This window comes from Rutilus rutilus, assembly GCF_951802725.1.
Source record: "Rutilus rutilus genome assembly, chromosome: 19".
Taxonomy (NCBI): domain Eukaryota; kingdom Metazoa; phylum Chordata; class Actinopteri; order Cypriniformes; family Leuciscidae; genus Rutilus; species Rutilus rutilus.
In genome coordinates, this window is record NC_140232.1 from 13,899,022 (window position 1) to 13,919,387 (window position 20,366).

Below are 20,366 nucleotides of genomic sequence, written 5' to 3' on the forward strand. Positions count from 1 at the left end.
ATAAATCAAAATTGAACTTTCTAGGCCTTCCATTCTTCTGCCCTCCTGAATAACTCCCAGGCCCTTTCAGGACACGATGTGCTGAACCCTGTCAACGTGTCAGAGAGATGCAGACTCACCGAGATGGCAGCTGCCGCTGGAGGTCTCAGAGGAGCAGGGACAAGGCAGACAGGCGTCCGCGGACCCCTCGCCGGGACGCCGGTAAAAGTTCACCAGGCACTCCTCACAGTTGTGACCCTGAGTGTTGTCCTGACAGTCCAAACAAACACCTGAAACACCAGGAGGACATACAGAACGACTGATCATTAGCAATAGTACAGACAGAATATGACACTTCCTGAGTCTTATGTAAATCATTATATAAGGTGAGGACTAGTTTAGCACACTGAGGCTTCAAAAGAATTATGCCTTTTAAGAGAAGAGCCCATCACTAAAGTTTAAAGTGCTCTCATTAATAAATTAAATGTGTACTGGGTACTACACATATACACAATATGTTATACATACATTTATATTATATTATATTATGTAAAGGAATAGTTCCGATCCTTCATTCTGATTGGTTGCGCTGTGTTTGAAGCCATTGTAAAATACCCTACAAAAAAGTACATACACAAAATTAATATTAAAATAAATATATATTATATGAATTTAGAACAGCTAAGGGGGTTTTATGAACTCCACTTTATTAGCTGTCCTAAATTCACTGTAAACCATAGCTTCACAGTGATAATTGCTTTAATATTGTATTATATAAACCAATGTCGCATGCAATTTCATGCTTAAGTAATTGAATGCAAATTAACAGATAATACTGAGCTTTATGAGATTTAATAATGTTTATAAATGTTAATGAAAACATCAAATTGTTACGCATGGTTCAAGGGCAATGGTAATATGTTACAAGTTTTTTTTTTCTTTTTCATATTGTTTGATGAGAATATGAAATCTTGTGTTATTATATCTTTCTTTTTTCAGCTCTTATGTTCACTTTGTATGCCAGAGTTCAATTTTTATTTTTCATTCTTTGTTTTAATTACATGAAAAAATATCGCTTCAGCTTTATCACGTGTCAGTCTGCATGTTACAGTTATCCAGTAAGTGTTCTGCGGGGAGAAAGAAAGAAAGACCGAAAGGCTTTGTGTAAATGCGCAGTATTCTTCTGGCTCTGTGAGTTACTGCTCGTCTCGTGTGTGTGTGTGTGTGTGTGTGTGTGTGTGTGTGTGTGTGTGTGTGTGTGTGTGTGTGTGTGTGTGTGTGTGTGTGTGGTATTATGCTGCGGGGAGGGTGTGAGTCTATGAACTGTAAGCAGTCTCAGGAGATGCTGATTGTGTTTTATGACTGAGGATGGCTGTAAATCTGACTGTGGCTCTCCGCATCGGGGGAAAGGGTACCAGCTACCATCTGCACACACACCGCGGAGAGAGAGAGGGAGAGAGAGAGAGAGAGAGAGAGGGAGACAGTGACAGATGGGTTCCTAGACACATGCACTTGAACATGCAGTTGCCAAACACATCTATGGCATCAGTAGACTGAGGCCCGGGTGAAATGATTTAAGACAAACACGCCTACACTTCTCAGATGTCAGCAGGTTTGCTTAACAAATTAACACACACACATACTAAAGCATACTAGAGCATTATGTTTGATAGGGTTTTTTGGTTCGGATTCAAATTGAGGTTAATTAAGCCTTGGTTGCCTAGGATACAGGGAGGAAGAGAGAAAAGAGAGGGAAGTGTGGAGGATGTTGTGATGAATCGCTCTAGGTGAGTCAATCTCAAATCTGCAATATTAGTTTAAAGAAATACTTCACCCAAAAAGAAAACCAATGTTTTATATTCATCTTCATTCTAAAATAAAAGAATCATAATATTCTTGGACAAAATGTATATGAATTAAAAAAAATTATTTATATTATATTATATTATATGTTCACTAAAATTGCATGCTATTTCATTCCTAAGTATATGAATGCAAATTAACAGATAATATTGAGTATCATGTGATTTAATAATGTTTACAAATCAAAGCTCCAAATGTATTTATTATTTACATTGAGAAAGCTCAATGTAAATAATAGTGTGTTCACACCAAACACGAAGTGTATATTCGCATCGCGTTAAGGCCCTTGCACACTGACGCCGCCTTCACACTGGCAGTTGAAATCAGCTCCGTAATACGCAATACGCCCCCAGCGGACGTCGTACACAACGGTGAAAAGCGTCGGAAGCCTCGGAAGCGAGTAGAACAAAAATGGCGGAAAGATTGGAAAGACTGATTCTCGCTGTTTCAGAATGTAGAATTCTTTATGATCTCTCGGATGAGGGTTATAGAGATACTATTAGGAAGTCTGCTGCGTGGAGGAAAGTTGCCAAGGAGGTGGACATGTCAGGTCGGCTAAATGTGATATAAGTTAGTGGGATTTCGTCAAACTGACAGCGCGACACCCTGAAATACTCCCTGAAATCCTCACCGTTGTTCAGACGCAGCTCACCCACCAGGCGGTGAAACTCCCCGTACTGATTCCTCTCCGCCAGGTAGTATTTTACCCACATGGATCTCTTTTTTTTTTGCTTGCTTGTATAGGAGAGCAACAGCAAGAGCATTGACAAGTCTACGATTTGCCATAATATAATTTTCTGGCTGTATGTGAATGAGCGGGAAAATGGCCACAATATTGAATTGTACAATATTTAAATATTGAATTATTTAATTGTATTAACTGCACTAATTACGTTATAAAATCATTAAAATAATAAAATGACATGACAACTAATCGTTATAAAATCATTATTTATTTTATTAAAAGTTAAGAATCCAGGATTGTTTATCAGTACCATAGCAACGCTAACTTCCGTTGGGATTTTCAGATAGAAACCGTCCGTAGCCTTTCGCAAGAGTTCAATTTTTTTAACGCATCCGGATGGCCAACGGACACGATTTTTTTCGCACCGCACTCGTTCGCACCGGGTTCGGACCCATTCGCATGCGTTCTGCGAATCTCCATAGGAAATGAATGACTTCCGGTCGTTTCGCTGCCGTATCGGAGCTGATTTCAACTGCCAGTGTGAAGGCGGCGTGAGTCCGAAATTCGCGTCCGAAATTTTCGCACGTTAAAAAATAAATACGACCGTTATGTCAATCACGCTTGTACACTGCCTCCGAAACTTTCGTCTGTCAAAAAAAAAACGAATCAGGTTCGATTTTCTGCGTTTTTAGCATCCGTAGCAAGCATTTTGAATGGTGTTTTGACAATTCAGAGCCACCAAATCACGAAAGCGAAAAAACGCATGCGATAATTTCGGACTCAGTGTGCAAGGGCCTTTACTCGCTCTAGATTACTCGCGGGATGTTTTTCTTGTTTTTCGCATCACTCGCGAATAAAAACATCCCGCGAAAAGGAGTGTGTCATCATCAACAACAACACAATTTCTTTCTGCCATAATTTTTCCGTCATGTCTGAAATAAATGATATTGCTGCTCTGTACTTGTTGTGGAAGTCCCAAATACTGAGGAAAGCCAAACGCCGACGTGTCTGAGTTCACAGCATCATCCAGAGGCGCACTCAACTCGGTGAATTTCACCGTCTTCAAGCGGATTTTCCGCTCAAGTTGAAATTTTTCAACTTGCGCGGAAGATGCGATTGAGGCGATTATCGAGCTTTCGCAGCAAACGCGTCGCCCAATTCGCGTCATTCGCGCCGCTTGGTGCGAATTCGCGTCTTTGCATTGACTTTGTATGTAATCTACTCGCACAAATAATTAAATTCGCGTTTGGTGTGAACACGCCATTAGAGTATGATTGGAAGGCTATCCCTGGAAGACAGAGTATTTAAGTTTGTTTTGTTTTTTTTAATCTGGTTTTATTTTTGGTTCATATTATGTTTTATAATAATAGGAAGTCTTGTGTTTGTATATCTATAGCCCTGTTTATACCTGGTATTAAGATACAGTTTGGTCGTTTGGATCACAAGTAGAAGAGGGAGACACGTGTTTACAACTAGAGTTTTAACATTGGGTCAGTAGGTGGAGAGAAGAAGTTATTTTGTGGCTGTTTGAATGCATTTGACCACATGAGCGTTTACACTACGAAAGCAATCCGGTCTAATGCATTTTCGAATACCTCTGGAAGTGGTCGAAAGTGGTTTTTACTACTTTGAGTAATGATAAAGGATGGAGCAAGATTTGTTTTACAAACTTGTTTCAACAAAACATTGGTTTGTTGATGTACATACACTTGTTAATGCTGATGGTGAGGAATTACCATTGCAACATCTCAATGTCATCAAACTGAGTAGCTGAAATAACTGAGAAACGCCTTGCGATGGAGGTTCGGGTTGAATAACTAGTTCTTCTAATGTTTCATCAACGGACTTGCGCTCGGATTGAAATGGTAAAATCGACGCCATCGTTACTGTCCTTACAGTATGTACAATCACTGAGCTTTAGGAAGCCTCTGGAGCTGAAGTTCAGTTATGGTAATGGGCCTTTAGTTTCGGAAACACGCTGTAAGCGGTAGACCAATCACAACAAATCTGACCAATCAGAGCAGATTAGGCTCGCGAAAAGGATGGATTGAATCCTCTAATGCTGCGTTCACACCAAACGCGAATTGCGCGTCAAATTTGCGCCTGCCGCGTCTAGTTATACGCTTGACCACTTTGTGTTAATTCGCGCGTCAAGAGCGAAATTGACGCGCTAAATTCAAAAGTTTGAAATGAAATTTACGCGCGTCACGCGCGTCGGAGGCGAAAGTTTCGAAACCTGTTGCCGGCCATCTTTTTTTAGATGTTTATCGAGCATTAGCAGTAGCATTAATCGAGAGAGTCACCGCTCGTATATGCTCTGGAGAGCAGAAACAGCCGCGTAGGGGACATCGTCGCTGTACTCGGGTCCACCAGACCCTCCGGAGGGTTTCAGGAGTTTCACAATTTGCTCCAGGAGGTAGGTTTGGTGGACCTAACGGTGAGGACGCTGACGAGGACAGCGTAGGCCGTATAAGCCTCGGCCTCGAGTGGTCGCTGCATGACGAGCCCGCGCTGTACAGCCCGGCGCGAGGTTCACCCTCGCCCGCACCTAATCTGTCATTTATTTTTGTTTTGATAATAAATGGAGCCAGCCTCCAAAAGTGAAACCTGTCCTGTGATTTTTTTTTTTAAGTTTTAATCCACTAAATTGTGTTTGTTGTCTTTACATTAGATTAATAAAGTTTCATATAATCTAGAATAGATATGGAATAAATAGCATTCAATAAAAAATGAGTATCTCTCATATTGAAATCGAGTTTTTATGTGAAAGATTTGCTTTGTTGTGCATTTTAGTCATATTACAAAATAATTTATTGAGGCCAAACATAAAATAACATTATAAACTGTCAGTTCACCACGTGACAGCACCAAGCAGGCTCCTGATTGGTTAACGCGGCGCGAATTGACGCAGAAGTTCAGATTTTTCAACTCGGGCGGCAGACGCGAATTCGCGTCAAACGCGTGAATGCACAAATAGCACTAATAAAATCATTCGCGCATAACGCGCTTAACGCGCTAGACGCTCAATTCGCGCTATTCGCGCGAACTTGACGCGCGAATGAGGCGTATTCGCGTCTACCGCGCCGCGCTCTACGCCTCATTCGCGCCGCAGAAATTTTTTACGCGCGAAACGCGTCTTTGCATTGACTTAACATTGAAATCACTCGCGCCTGACGCGCTATTCGCGTTCGGTGTGAACGCACCTTAACGAGTCGTTTGAGAACCATTGAAAAATGTAGTGATGTGCAAAACAAAATTAAGAACCTTTAAAATAGCATAATAGGGACACTTCAAATGATGATGAAAGTGTGCTGGGCTGACCTGACTGAGGGTGGCAGTAGGTGGAGTGGTTGTTGCATCGGCATGGTTGGCATCCTGTGCTGCTGAAGTGGAAGAATCCAGGGTGGCAGTCGTCACACTTGGGCCCGTATACACCTATCTTACACGTACACATACCTGAACTGCAAGAGAGAAAACACAGAAAACACACATCAAAACACACACACAATCTAAATCTCTGCTTGGCAACAATTATGACACTGGCAGTCTGGAAATTTTGCCTTCTTGTAAAGACAACAATTGCTCCAGCTCCCAACGTCCTATTTGTGCATCCAGTTCCTGTGGTATCTTATCACACACACACACACACACACACACACACACACACACACACACACGGCTTTGCCCTAGACAGCTAACAATCCTGGTCTAAATGCAGTCATGCACACTTTAAAGCAGTCTAGACCTTTCATTTTTAATTCCACCATTTCTACATGTGGGTACACATGAGGGAACTGTGGCCCAGACCACATTTGAAACCATCTGCTGCTTCAGACCTGATTCCAGGAATCCCTCTGTCTCTCTCTCTCAAACACACACACACACACACACACACACACTGATTGTGTTTAATCTTTACTGCCTGTAAAGTTGTCAGCCCAAAATTACAGTAGTCTGAAACTACTGAAGCTGTTGGAAGTGTTACATATGTAGGAAATCACAGAACCAACCAGAGTAAATCAGATCCTCAGAACAAAACCAAATCGCCAAAATAACCTCACAGGAAACTATCCACTTACAGTTTAGCTATGTAGAACTAAAATCATACAACCACTAAAATCACTGCTGTCATAATAACTATTTTTATTTTTTTATTTTTACATTTTCTGAAGAAATTGTGAGTGGTGCTTGAAAAGCTAAGGTGATTAGTGTGATGTTATGCAGTTGCTAGGGTGTTCTGTGTGGTTGCTAGGGCATTGCTAGAAAATGTCCAAGTTGCTGCTAAGTGGTTCTGAGTTGCATTTAGCATGACTGCTATGTAGTTGCTAGGGCATTGCTAGAGTGTTCTAGGTGGTTACTAGGTGATTGCTATGATGGTTTGGGTGGTTGTTAGGTGTTTGTCAAGTAGCTGTTAAGGTGTTCTGATTGGCCTTTACCATGTTTTCCATGTAGTTGCCAAGGTGTACTGTGTGGTTGCTAGGGCATTGCTGAGGTGTTCTGGGTGGTTGCTAGGTAGTTGCTATGATGCTCTTGGTGGTTGATAGGGCATTGCTAGGCAATTGCCAAGTGGCTGCTAAGGTTTTCTGAGTGGCTTTTAGCATGTTTGCCATGTGGGAAATTGGGGTGTTCTGTGTGGTTGCTAGGTAGTTGTGAGGGTGTTCTTTATAGTTGCTATAATGTTCTGGGTGTTGCTAAGGGCATTGCTAGGCGATTGCCAAGCGGCTGCTAACGTGTTCTTTTCAGATTGGCTTTTATCATGTTTGCTATGTATTTGCTAGGGTGTTGCTAGGCAATTGCCAAGTGTCTGCTAAGGTTTTATGAGTGGCTTTTAGCATGTTTGTTATGCGGTTGCTAGGGTGTTGAGTGTAGTTGCTAGGGTGTTGCTATGTAATTGCCAAGTGGCTGCAAAGAGTTTCTTTGTAGTAGTTAAGGTGTCCTGTGTGGTTGCTAGGACATTGCTAGCTGATTCCCAAGTGGTTGCTAATGTGTTGGAGTGGTTATTAATATGTTGCAATGCAGTTGCGCAGGTATTTAAGGTGGTTGCAAGATGGTTGTCTTTATGTTTTGCTCATATGGTTGCTCCTATATATCCAGAGTGATTGTCACATGGCAATTACGGCTCAGGTGATTGACCAGAACTGAGCATCTTTTAGCAAAGATGTCAAATTCAAAATTGTACTTCTAGGGGATCCTGTGCCCACAAAGAAACTGCCATTGAGACGAATGGAAATGCTAACATATAGCTATATCCAGGTATTTTAGACCTCCTTGGTTTAAATCCCATGCCCAACATATCAGCAATAGCAATAGTGATGCTTGTCTTAGCAAGCCCACTAATGACCCCTTGTGCTTATCACTCTTTTATTTAGTAATTTTGCTGATTATCATGTCATTTAATGGATGCTTTAGCCTTTACTCTTTCAGAACAGTCATTAGTCGAATCCCCATACACATAAACACTCCTCCATATCCTACAGTCACACACATACTCGCACCCCAGGGCTGTTGCGTCAGGTCTGGGGTGAAGGTTGAGGCGAGGAGGGGCTTCCAGGGGTTGTGTGATCGGTTCTTGTGTATGAGTGGAGCGAGTGATAGATGAGAGAGGGGTGGCGATGACACCCGTGGGACAAGCTTAAAGTGCTCAGCCATGCTGACAGGATCTCAACACTGGAAACCCCAGAAAAACAACAACGGCAGCGATAAAAGAGCCGACGATTAGAACAAATATAAAAAGGAGATCTGAGAGAAAGTAAGGAGATTTTGAAAGAGAGAAAAAGAGGGTGTAATTGAGGGTGTATTTAATTATATATACACTTTTTTTTTGTAATACAGTAATGAGTTTTAAAGGGAAATGTGAGTAACTGTCATTAAAATAGCTTAAAAAAACTATAGATGAATGGTCCTAAAAATAGGGGCAGCAACAACATCATCAGTGTCATCACCATCCACCCACATTTACAGACTGATTGTCAATAACATGGAAATTGTGACACTTCTGTTCCGCAGAGATGTTTCCTGTGGTGCATCAAAGAATCTCACCTGCCCTGCACCTCCATACACTCACACAATCTATAATCTGAACGCATAAATACAGACACACGTCCTGAATTATATATTACTGGTCTAGCAGAAACAGGGGAGTGAAGTAAAGCAGAAAGAGAGACAGAAGGAGAAAAAGACAAAGAGTGCTACACCCTTCTTTGAAGACACCATTAGTAATTTGACCTGAGTGAAAATGAGGTAGTAAGGGGCAGACGTATAGTCCTTTGCTTATATGCTTATATATATATATATATATATATATATAGATAGATAGATAGATAGATAGATAGATGTATGTGTATGTGTGTGTGTGTGTGTGTGTGTGTGTGTGAGTGTGTGTGTGTGTGCTTGTGTGTGCATTATATTTGTACTTATTTTATTGTTTCTTAAATATATATCTATATATAGAGAGATATACAGTATTTACATATCTGAAGTCTACATTTTTGTTGCATTGTGACATTATTTTCATGACAAATTAGCATATCCCTCCTGATTCACAGTAACCAGCTGCCAAGCCTAAATTATACAAATATCTTATCATTACTGTTATATAAAAAACATAGTATTTTGTTTAAATATAATATGTTAAAGTATACAACAAAATATATTTTTATATATTTCTAATAGTAACAGTTATTTGCTGCCATGAATTTAATGCTGTTTTTAATTAAAAATCATTCTGTCAAGACAGGATGATTTTTATCATATATATATATATATATATATATATATATATATATATATATATATATATATATATATATATGTATATATAAAGTAATACAATAATAAGAATCTTCACAATAATGTCACAATGCAAATAGATAAATAAAATAAATAATGGTCCTAATTAGACTTCATTTTCTTTACTCATTATATTATATCTTATATTTTCTCATCATTTTGTAGTTGAATATGATTCTCCTTTCCCTTGTTGTCATTTGAGGAGAATACTATAGCAAGTTGGTTGATGCAGTTTCCATTCTCTAGAAATGGTGTAACACTTCCTAACATTTTCGTAAAGTGCGTTGCCGCCACAATAGATACATGTTTAAAAAAAATCCCCTCTGCATTGTTACCTAACACACATCCTTTTAACATTTGTGGGGTGTTAGTAGATACGGTACACTTGCACTTGCAGTGGGAGAGCGTGTGGGTGGGTGTGTGCGTATGCACGGGCCAGTAGACAGGTTACCATGGTGATGGCTCGGCACCCAGAGCATTCTGAGGGAATGAGAGTGAGGTGTGACATATATGACCTATCAATCACAATCTCCAGAGAAAGAGCGCAAGAGATCAAGAAAGAGAGAAAGACCGCCTGTTAACATTTTAATACAACCCGGAGAAAAGGGGTTTTGTGGCGGATAAAAAATACAAACATCTGTCCTTCTTAAAAACACGAAGTCAGCGAGAGCATATAAAGATGCCTGTTTGCCAAACACACACACAAACACACCCACACTGTAAGTCACACAAACAGTGATTATCAAGGTCAGATAATGATCAATCACACGCCCTTCCCTTGCATTCACATTCATTAGCAGACAGACCCCTCGTCTGTGTGTCTGTGGGACATAGACGGCTCTCTAAAGCCAGCTGTTGAACAGAACCATTCATTAGGGTGGCACATTTAGCATTTGTGTAAACACCAAACAGGGTGGCGTTTTGTAGCGTCATGATGCTTATCTAAATCCAACCACCCCCGTTCTAGAAAGCAAATGTAGCCTTATTGAAAAAGACATGCGTATGGATATAAACACGCCATTATGTATTAGGTAAAAGCAACTTATAAATGGCTGTATTCTACAAAGCCAGCTACTAAAATCTGGGCTGGCAAAAGATGTAGGCTATTTGTTGTGATAATATCAGTAAAAATACTTGTAATACCGGAAATAAACCTGCACAGACTCTCAGGCACGTGGCATTTTGGTATGGACAGGTCATTTGTAATATGATACACCATCACACAAGTGTCACATGATATTTCACAATAAATATTTCAGTCAAGTGTTACACTGGCAAGTCAAGTATATTTGCAAGTTGATTTAACTCAGATCTTTGATTAAAGTATCATTGTTTCCACTTAATTATTTAAATTGATAAATAAGTTGAAATAAAGTGCAATAAGTTGACCAAGTGACTCCACACAGCCTCAAGTTAAAGATTTTGAGTTATCAATTTAATTTAATATATTTGTAATTATATTACCATTCAAAAGTTTGGTGTCAGGAAGATTTTGTAAGAGAAATTAATGCTTTTATTCAGCAAAGATGCATTAAATTGATCAAAAATGAAAGTAACTAAATACATTTATAATGTTACAAAAGATTTCAAATAAATGTTCTTTTCTATTTAGAGAATCCTGAAATCCCGAGCAGAATTTAGAGCACCAAATCAGCATATTAGAATGATTTCTGAAGGATCATGTGACACTGAAGACTGGAGCAATGATGCGGAAAATCCAGCTTTACCATCACAGGAATAAATTACTTTTTAAAATACAGTGGGTACGGAAAGTATTCAGACCCCCTTACATTTTTCACTCTTTGTTATATTGCAGCCATTTGCTAAAATCATTTAAGTTCTTTTTTTTTCCTCATTATTGTACACACAGCACCCCATATTGACAGAAAAACACAGAATTGTTGACATTTTTGCACATTTATTAAAAAAGAAAAACTGAAATATCACATGGTCCTAAGTATTCAGACCCTTTGCTGTGACACTCATATATTTAACTCAGGTGCTGTCCATTTCTTCTCATCATCCTTGAGATTGTTCTACACCTTCATTTGAGTCCAGCTGTGTTTGATTATACTGATTGGACTTGATTTGGAAAGCCACACACCTGTCTATATAAGACCTTACAGCTCACAGTGCATGTTAGAGCAAATGAGAATCATGAGGTCAAAGGAACTGCCTGAAGAGCTCAGAGACAGAATTGTGGCAAGGCACAGATCTGGCCAAGGTTACAAAAAAATTTCTGCTGCACTTAAGGTTCCTAAGAGCACAGTGGCCTCCATAATCCTTAAATGGAAGACGTTTGGGACGACCAGAACCCTTCCTAGAGCTGGCCGTCCGGCCAAACTGAGCTATCGAGGGAGAAGAGCCTTGGTGAGAGAGGTAAAGAAGAACCCAAAGATCACTGTGGCTGAGCTCCAGAGATGCAGTCGGGAGATGGGAGAAAGTTGTAGTAAGTCAACCATCACTGCAGCCATCCACCAGTCGGGGCTTTATGGCAGAGTGGCCCGACGGAAGCCTCTCCTCAGTGCAAGACACATGAAAGCACACCTGAAGGACTCCAAGATGGTGATAAATAAGATTCTCTGGTCTGATGAGACCAAGATAGAACTTTTTGGCCTTAATTCTAAGCGGTATGTGTGGAGAAAACCAGGCACTGCTCATCACCTGTCCAATACAGTCTCAACAGTGAAGCATGGTGGTGGCAGCATCATGCTGTGGGGGTGTTTTTCAGCTGCAGGGACAGGACGACTGGTTGCAATCGAGGGAAAGATGAATGCGGCCAAGTACAGGGATATCCTGGACGAAGACCTTCTCCAGAGTGCTCTGGACCTCAGACTGGGCCGAAGGTTCACCTTCCAACAAGACAATGACCCTAAGCACACAGCTAAAATAACGAAGGAGTGGCTTCACAACAACTCTGTGACTGTTCTTGAATGACCCAGCCAGAGCCCTGACTTAAACCCAATTGAGCATCTCTGGAGAGACCTGAAAATGGCTGTCCACCAACGTTTACCATCCAACCTGACAGACCTGGAGAGGATCTGCAAGGAGGAATGGCAGAGGATACCCAAATCCAGGTGTGAAAAACTTGTTGCATCTTTCCCAAAAAGACTCATGGCTGTATTAGATCAAAATGGTGCTTCTACTAAATACTGAGCAAAGGGTTTGAATACTTAGGACCATGTGATATTTCAGTTTTTCTTTTTTAATAAATGTGCAAAAATGTCAACAATTCTGTGTTTTTCTGTCAATATGGGGTGCTGTGTGTACAATAATGAGGGAAAAAAATGAACTTAAATGATTTTAGCAAATGGCTGCAATATAACAAAGAGTGAAAAATTTAAGGGGGTCTGAATACTTTCCGTACCCACTGTATAATCAAATAGAAAATGGCTATTTTAAATTGTAATAATATTTAAAAATATTACAGTTTTACTGTATTTTTGCTCAAATAAACGCAGCCTTGGTGGACATAAGAGACTTCTTACCAAAAGAAAATCTTACCAAACCCAAATGTTTGAACGGTAATGTACATAAATGCAAATGTTTTTATATAAACATAATTTGAAAGCCAAATACGTTACTTATTTGAGTTCTAAAACATAATATTTCAAGTAATGTTTAATAAGGATCACACTGTGATTTAATGAAAATTTTAACTGACTTAGCCTAAATAATAAGATATATTCTAATAATGAGGCGTTAATTAATCAAAACTATTTAATCACTTGTCAGTAGCTACATTTACATGAACACATGGGGCCCTATTTTAACGATCTGAAACGCAAGTGTCAAAGCGCAAAGCGCAAGTAACTTTGTGGGCGGGTCTTGGCGCTGTTGTTATTTTCCCGGCGGGATAAATGACTCTTGCGCCTGGCGCAAATCTAAAAGGGGTAGTAGCTTCATTATTCATAGGTGTGGTTTGGGCGTAACGTGAAATAAACCAATCAGAGCATCATCTCACATTCCCTTTAAGAGCAGGCGCTCTTGTTCTAAAGCGGATTCCTATTATAACGGCGGATTTGCCAGGCGCACGACAGGAGCGGTTCACAGCCGAGGAGACCGACGTTCCCGTCAGGGACGTTGGGGATGGAGAAACACACCCAAATTAATTTCGGTTAAACAGGCGTATGATAATTTGGGTAAATGTGTAAGCTAGATGTATGCTTTTATAATAAACTGTCTATCTATCTATCTATCTATCTATCTATCTATCTATCTATCTATCTATCTATCTATCTATCTATCTATCTATCTATCTGTCTATCTATCGTAATAATGTATGATTTGCAAAAATTATAACTGCTGCTTCTGTGTAGATGAGAGAATCAAAGTGTATGCGCGTTGTGCACACGCTACATTGATTATGGCCAAGCATGCGCCCTTAAAATAGTATATGAATAACATGCGCAACGCGCCACTGACTTTAAACTGTTTTTTTTTCGGTCAGTGGCGCAATTGTTTTCTAAACCTGTAAAATAGCATGAGGGAACGTTTGCGCCGGAACACGCCTCCTCTTTGCGCTGAACCGCCCCGGGGAGCGCAAGTGTATTTCTTAGTTAACCGACGTGCATCTGTGGAGGGAAAATAAGCTGTGCTTGCATGACTGAAATAGCCAAACCACTCCTTACAATCGGATTTAGCCAATTTATTCCGATTGATGTGGTTACATGTCACTTTTTCCCCCCGACTGTGCTACTAGTCTGATTACAATAGGATTATTAGAGTCCATGTAAATGCAGCTAGTGACTGTGCTTGTTTGAATACAAACCCTTATAATTTGACACACTAAAACTGATCAAATAAAAACAATTTGAAAGCAAAAATCGACCAGCATCAGGCAGCACAGCCAGATTTTAGCCGAAGCACACTAAAGCACTCAATGCAGCCGGCTTGACACATAATATATCATAATAGCATCACCAGGGGCTTCCTTAATCATTTGGATTGGTTGTTTATGTGTGCGTACGAGTGTGTTTTCAGAGAGAGAGACTGCGTTGAGCAGGCAGCAGTAGCAGAAAGCTCATTAATGTTTCAGAGACCCCGGGGCAGATCAGCAGCATATTAACTAGGTCAGTGTTACACAACGACTGGATCCCCTCTTCCCTCTCTCTGTCTCTCTGCTGCCATGGAGATGCCAGCATCATTCTCCTTCCTGCATCCTTCACAACCATGACAACCGTGGAACTGGGGTGCTGTGAACCTTGCCTGATGCTTTTAAAATGAAAGGCTTAGATGTTTTCCTGAAGGGGTGTAGAATGCATGGAAGATTTGGTTTCTAAGCAACTGAAGTTGTGCAGATACTAAAAACCTTTACTTGTCTTGCATCATACTTTACTGACTTACTTAAACCACACAGCAATATATATTTTAGATTAGCGATGCATGATGTGTCGGCCACCTTATCGGTATCGGCCGATATATGTACATTTTTTATGTTATCGGCTTGATAAGAAAATTTGGCCGATATATTAAAGCCGATAAATAATTAAAGATTATTTCCTTCAGCTGAGACAATTCAGATGTGCACTGTTCGCCATAATGGTTTTGAATGGCTTGAAATATGATTAGAATCACTACAAGACAGGAAAATACAGTTAACCTAGGTTACATAAAATTATAGCATTTACATTTAGCCACATTTTACATTTAGCCACACACAATTAAATTATAATTGTATGGTTGGGCCTTTTAATGGTGAGACTTTTGTTTTTTTTGTAATCAGGCTGTCAAAAATTATATAAAAATGTGGATTTAGATTTAACGCCCAATATATCGGTTATCGACTTTCAAATAAAGAATTATTGGTTATCGGTATCGACCAATATTTTCATATCGGTGCATCCCTATTTTGGGTACACTAATTGGTGACTGATTTGGGAACAATTAATTCCAGTCATTTAAAGGAGTCATAACCTAGTATTACATTGGATACCTACTGCTGTATTATAGTCTTTCAGGCCCTTCTAAAAAAGAAAAGTGGAAAAAAAATAAACACAGACCTACTTTTACCCTTATTTCTGAAGGCATTATTGTCTCGCGAGATCAATGCAATGTTTTGGCTGTCGTGGACGCTCTATATGGCTCTGCACGCCAGTTGAAAGGGTTGTTGGGACAGCGTCATTAAGCGTCATCATCCCTGATAGTTTCGTCCGATTTTGGGAGATAAAACACATTTACATGTTTTTTATGGCACTCAACCACAGAGCAAGTCCGGTGTGCACTCGGTTTCTCCATCTTTCTCGACTGAACTGACTATGAGGGGGAGAGGGGAAGGGGAAGGCTTCCTGCTGCGGTGTCCATATATGGTATATCCTACTACCTCATGACGTCAAGAGGGAGCTGAAATCAAAATCTCGTATTTGAGTGCGCGTGCACGCGCGCTGGTTTATTTACCCTGAGGTAAACAAACGCTTCACTTTTAAATATCGGCTTCCCGGCCAGTGTATAATCGTTAGTCGATCATAACATACATTGATTCTCGTGGAAAAGTGAAAATTGCAGGTTATGACTCCTTTAAAGTCAGCATAAAACGGAAGTATTGATAGTCTTTTCTTCCCTATTGTGACGTATAACAGAGTGAAATGGCTTCTCGAACAAGAAAAAATGTAGGGCGGGACTTGATTTTGTCCATCGGGAATTGATTGGATGGTTGTGGTTTGCTATTGCTGTGATGTCATTTGAGTGTCAGGTTGTCCCGCCCTCGCGTCAGACAACGTCAACAAAGACGAGGAGAGGGAGGGGAACTTATTTTGATTAAAGATTGTGACGGCACATGCATATCTAAAAAAAAAAAAAACGATGTGAACGGATAAATAATTTATAATACTGCAATATTCCATAAAAAATAAGAATTTCATGGTGACTTTAATCTGATTGGCTGAACGGCCCTACTTGAGTGTTGATATAACAACCCAAAAACAGAGACTTTTTACTGTGCATTTGCGGGTTCCAGATTTAAGTTCTCAACACACTTAAGTGGTCGAAATAGGTACTGCAGTTGAATTCAAAATATCGGAGATCGTCGTTTCTCCCGCCACTTGCTCCTCAGACTGGACGGCTCTCACACGGGTGGCCAGTTTGAGCGTAAATTGGTAACGTGCACAGACCAAAACAAAAACGCACATTTCAAAGTAAAATAACGAGAAACGAGTTTCTGAACTATCAGTAGTATGTTTCCTTAATATATGCAAACATATTATGGTATTTTTATGCTTTAGCAGAGTGAAAAAGTTTACTCACCTTTAAAAAAGTACACTTATTTTGATGTGTTGACTAACATACTAAAGCACATGTAAAGTAGGTGACTATAATATTATAGTGTGTTTTTCAGTATTACATTTGAAGATAATATTAATGCACTGAATTGCAACTTCATCATTACAAATGTATCTTAGTTTTCCATAAACACTTGTCAGTACATTCAGCAGTACACTTTAACTAGAGATTAGTTTAACAAAAAATAAGTTTACCCATATTTCAAAGACAATAGAAGTAATTATTAAATTAGATATGAAGATGGACTTTAGTCTTAAGTGGTTCAAAAAGCACTCAGTTCAGCTAATTGCATTTAATATACATTTTAACTATTTTTATTTAATTGTAATTAAAATGTAAATAAGTATCCGAAAATATTACATTCAGTTCACACTTATATTATTTTGTTGTATATTGTTTTGTATAAGTGTATTACTTTTTCACAAAGGACGGTAAATGGACATTATTCATAAAATGTAGAAGAAAGAAAGAAATATAATCCCAATCAAGAGCCGATATTGAAATGAAGTGCAACTGATGGTGTACAACTGACAATTTACCTCCCACACTACTTAAATCTTGCATCAACAAAGTCAGATGCACACAACAACACACAGCTGGCCATGGATATAAAGCATGCAGTATATGCACATAACAAATCAAGTCATGAAATGCTTGCAGAACTGCAATCACCACTGTGCGACTACAATAATCATACACATTCTCTCCTCTGGAAAATTTGCATAGAATTTGTGTACATCACACATGCAGTTTTTAAATGTGTAGATGCATCTTAACATGGGCACTATGCTGTTCATTGGGAAGCTAGGGTAAGTGTACCCATTAAGCCCATGTACCCTTTAAGCCCACTTTCAACTCTGAAGTCAAATTAAAAAAAGAGAAAATAATATTTTATGCTGCTTATTATTTTAACCAATCCAGTGATTTGTTACTTCCCTGACATTTTTTATTGCATACCAATCACATTTGGCAATGTTGAGTTAGCCCCACCCATGTGCATGCTGTCTCAGATGACCTCACACAAAGTCACCCTAAAACTTTGGTGTTTCTGGACCCTTCAGAAATCAACACATTTCTGCAATTTTCAGCCATTTCTTTGGAAATTACATTGATATTATGTAAAATAAGAGATTAATGTATTGTTTTTTGTGTATGAACAAATAGTACTTCATCATTTTATATCATTTTCCTTTAAATGGAAAGATGAGTTTTATTAGCTTGCGTTCAAAGCTAATCTCTAGGTCAAACCATTAGCCTTACAGAAAGATAGACTGCCAAAGAATTAAGCATGTGAACTGCAAACAATAAATGTTTTTGGATTCATTTTACATTAATTTACTAATAAATACATCATAAATTGTTTTGTAGAGAAGATTTCTTTTATAAATTAACTTTTTTTTAAAGATGGGCTTAAATGGTACAGTGCCACAAAACGCATGCAAACTACAGCCAACACAAGCTAACCTTGAATGATAAAAACTTAACATTTCTCAATGTGGGCACAATGAAAATTACTATGATACTTAGTCCACAGTATATTTAAGCTCCATGCATGTATTTGTAAACATATCTTACATTTTTAAAGGAAAACATTGTCTTTTTTCACCATTACTCACTGTGGAACCATTTAAGCCCACCTTATGTGTTTCAATGAGGAATGCCTCTAAGTGCAAACTGATTCATTTTCTGAAAGTGTTTAATGATAACGTGTCTTTGTGTGCTTTTACCCTACTAACCTTTTACCCTTACCTTACTTACACACAAATTACACACATTCATTCAAATGAGATAGAGCCCGTTTTGTCCTAAAGTCCTTTATGTATAACTGGGAATAATTCGGGAGCCAAGCTGAGTTAAGGCTTGATATTCCGGGCATGGAGAGCTCCCAGAGGGACCCTATATTCCCCACAGTCCTCGGAGTCAAGCCGACCTAAGGCTGCATACTCCCGGTGTGGGGGGCCCACTAGGAGACCCTCTGAAACCCCAGAGTCTGGAGCCCCAACTCAGCTTCCTTCCCGAGATACACCCAGTTTAACTTCCACCTTTGACCAGGCATAACTCGGGAGCCAAGCTGGCTTAAGGCTCCAGACTCCCTGTGTGGGGTGCCCACTAGGAGGCCCCCGTAAGCCCAGAGTATGGAGCCCTAACTCAGCTTGGCTCCCGAGATACACCCGGTCAAACTTCCAGCTTGACTCCAGCTACAACTCAAGTCAAGCCGACTTAAAGCTCCAGACCACCGGCCACTAACACCAACCCATCATACCCAGGGCTCTAATCAAACATTAGCAAAATTATTTTTTTTAATACTTCCCTGTCACTAAATAAATATATTGATGTTTTACTTCTTTAAAATCATTTAATTTTTTTATATTTTGTGAATCAATGATGATGTGGGCTTATTTGGAACACATGCGGGCTTAAATGGTGCCAAAAGTACCAATTAAGCCCATGCCAGACTTCTGACTTTATTCCTAAATTATCTTAATTTTATATTCTAAAATGTACATCAACTAATTAATACAATTTCAAATGAGAGATTAATCTTGCATTTTAACAAATAATTTTTCTTATAAACTATGTCAATATCTATGAAAAAAACCTAGACTTAGATTTTGGTGGGCTTAATGGGTACACTTACCCTAATCTCTTTAAAGAACAAAAAAAAAAAAGCCTTGAAATTTTATTAGGATATGCTAATATAAGAACTCATAATATTCAATGGACTCATATTGGCCATTATAATTTCCCTGAGGAGCTCTTGAGGTATGAACACAGTATAAGAACAGCCTTAGCAGACCAATGGTTTCGCAGACAAAACTGTAGCCATCCAAGTACAGTATAATTAGAATTTTTATTAGAAGCTTCATTACAAAGATCACGCAACATCAAAGCTTTATTGCTAACTTAAAATAATATGGTGGTCTAACTGAACAATGACCAACTTAGTACAACTATCAACTCTTTCTCCAGCGAATCAATGCTTGGGTGGGTTTTGAGAAGGTATATAACAGATCGTAAATTTTGACCTTCATAATGTGAGACTGAACTAGTATCTATTATGCTGCAGTTCAAAACTGATCTTACTTGAGCAGTCAGCTAATACAATTTTCAAATAGCAAACAAAACTGTACATTTGTCCTTAAAGAAATGTCCAAATTTAGACTTAATCCTGATTATGGAATCATTACTGGTTCTTGGCTTATTATGGTTACTGGCTCTAAAAGCCAATTACTTTACGGCCTCATCCCAAAACAAAGACAGACCATAACAATCTGCTCCCTGTGGGGAATGTCATTTAATTAGGCTCAAACTGGCAATACACAGCATTTCTCTCTGTAAACCTTCTAAACAGTTAAAGCACAGGACAGTATATGCCAACAGGAAACTGATATGTCCTCAAGGTTTTGAGAAGGCGCAATACGGGATTGAGCTAATCTGCCTGATTATCTGCTTACTTAACTATACTTTAGGGAGAAAATTAGCTAAATCTTACAAGACCCTGCCTTTTGGGATATCTGGGAACATTCTCAAAGGATTCTATATTCGTAAATATAGTAAATGTTTTCGTTTTAATCTCAAAGAGTTGAGGAATAGAATGAGGAATAGAATTTTAGAATTATTTCTGTAGGACACTGAAGACTGGAGTAACGGCTGCTAATAATTCAACCACCAAAGGAATAATTTGAATTATTTTGAATTGCAATAATATTTCACAATTACTGTACTTACTGTATTTTTGATCAAATAAATGCAGCCTTGGTGAGCATAAGAG

At 39.1% G+C, this 20,366-nt stretch overlaps 1 protein-coding gene across 1 annotated transcript in view; it reads right to left on the reverse strand.

Moving 5' to 3' along the window:
* The window catches only part of LOC311277949 (multiple epidermal growth factor-like domains protein 9), a 71,908-nt gene that overhangs the window by 41,065 nt on the left and 10,477 nt on the right, over positions 1–20,366 (reverse strand). Inside the window, exons 3-4 of the mRNA XM_084388454.1 lie at positions 5,849–5,988; positions 120–269 (exon numbers count right to left, since the gene is read on the reverse strand). Of these exons, the coding sequence (XP_084244580.1) occupies positions 120–269; positions 5,849–5,988 (290 nt within the window). The remainder of the gene's footprint in view (positions 1–119; positions 270–5,848; positions 5,989–20,366) is intronic.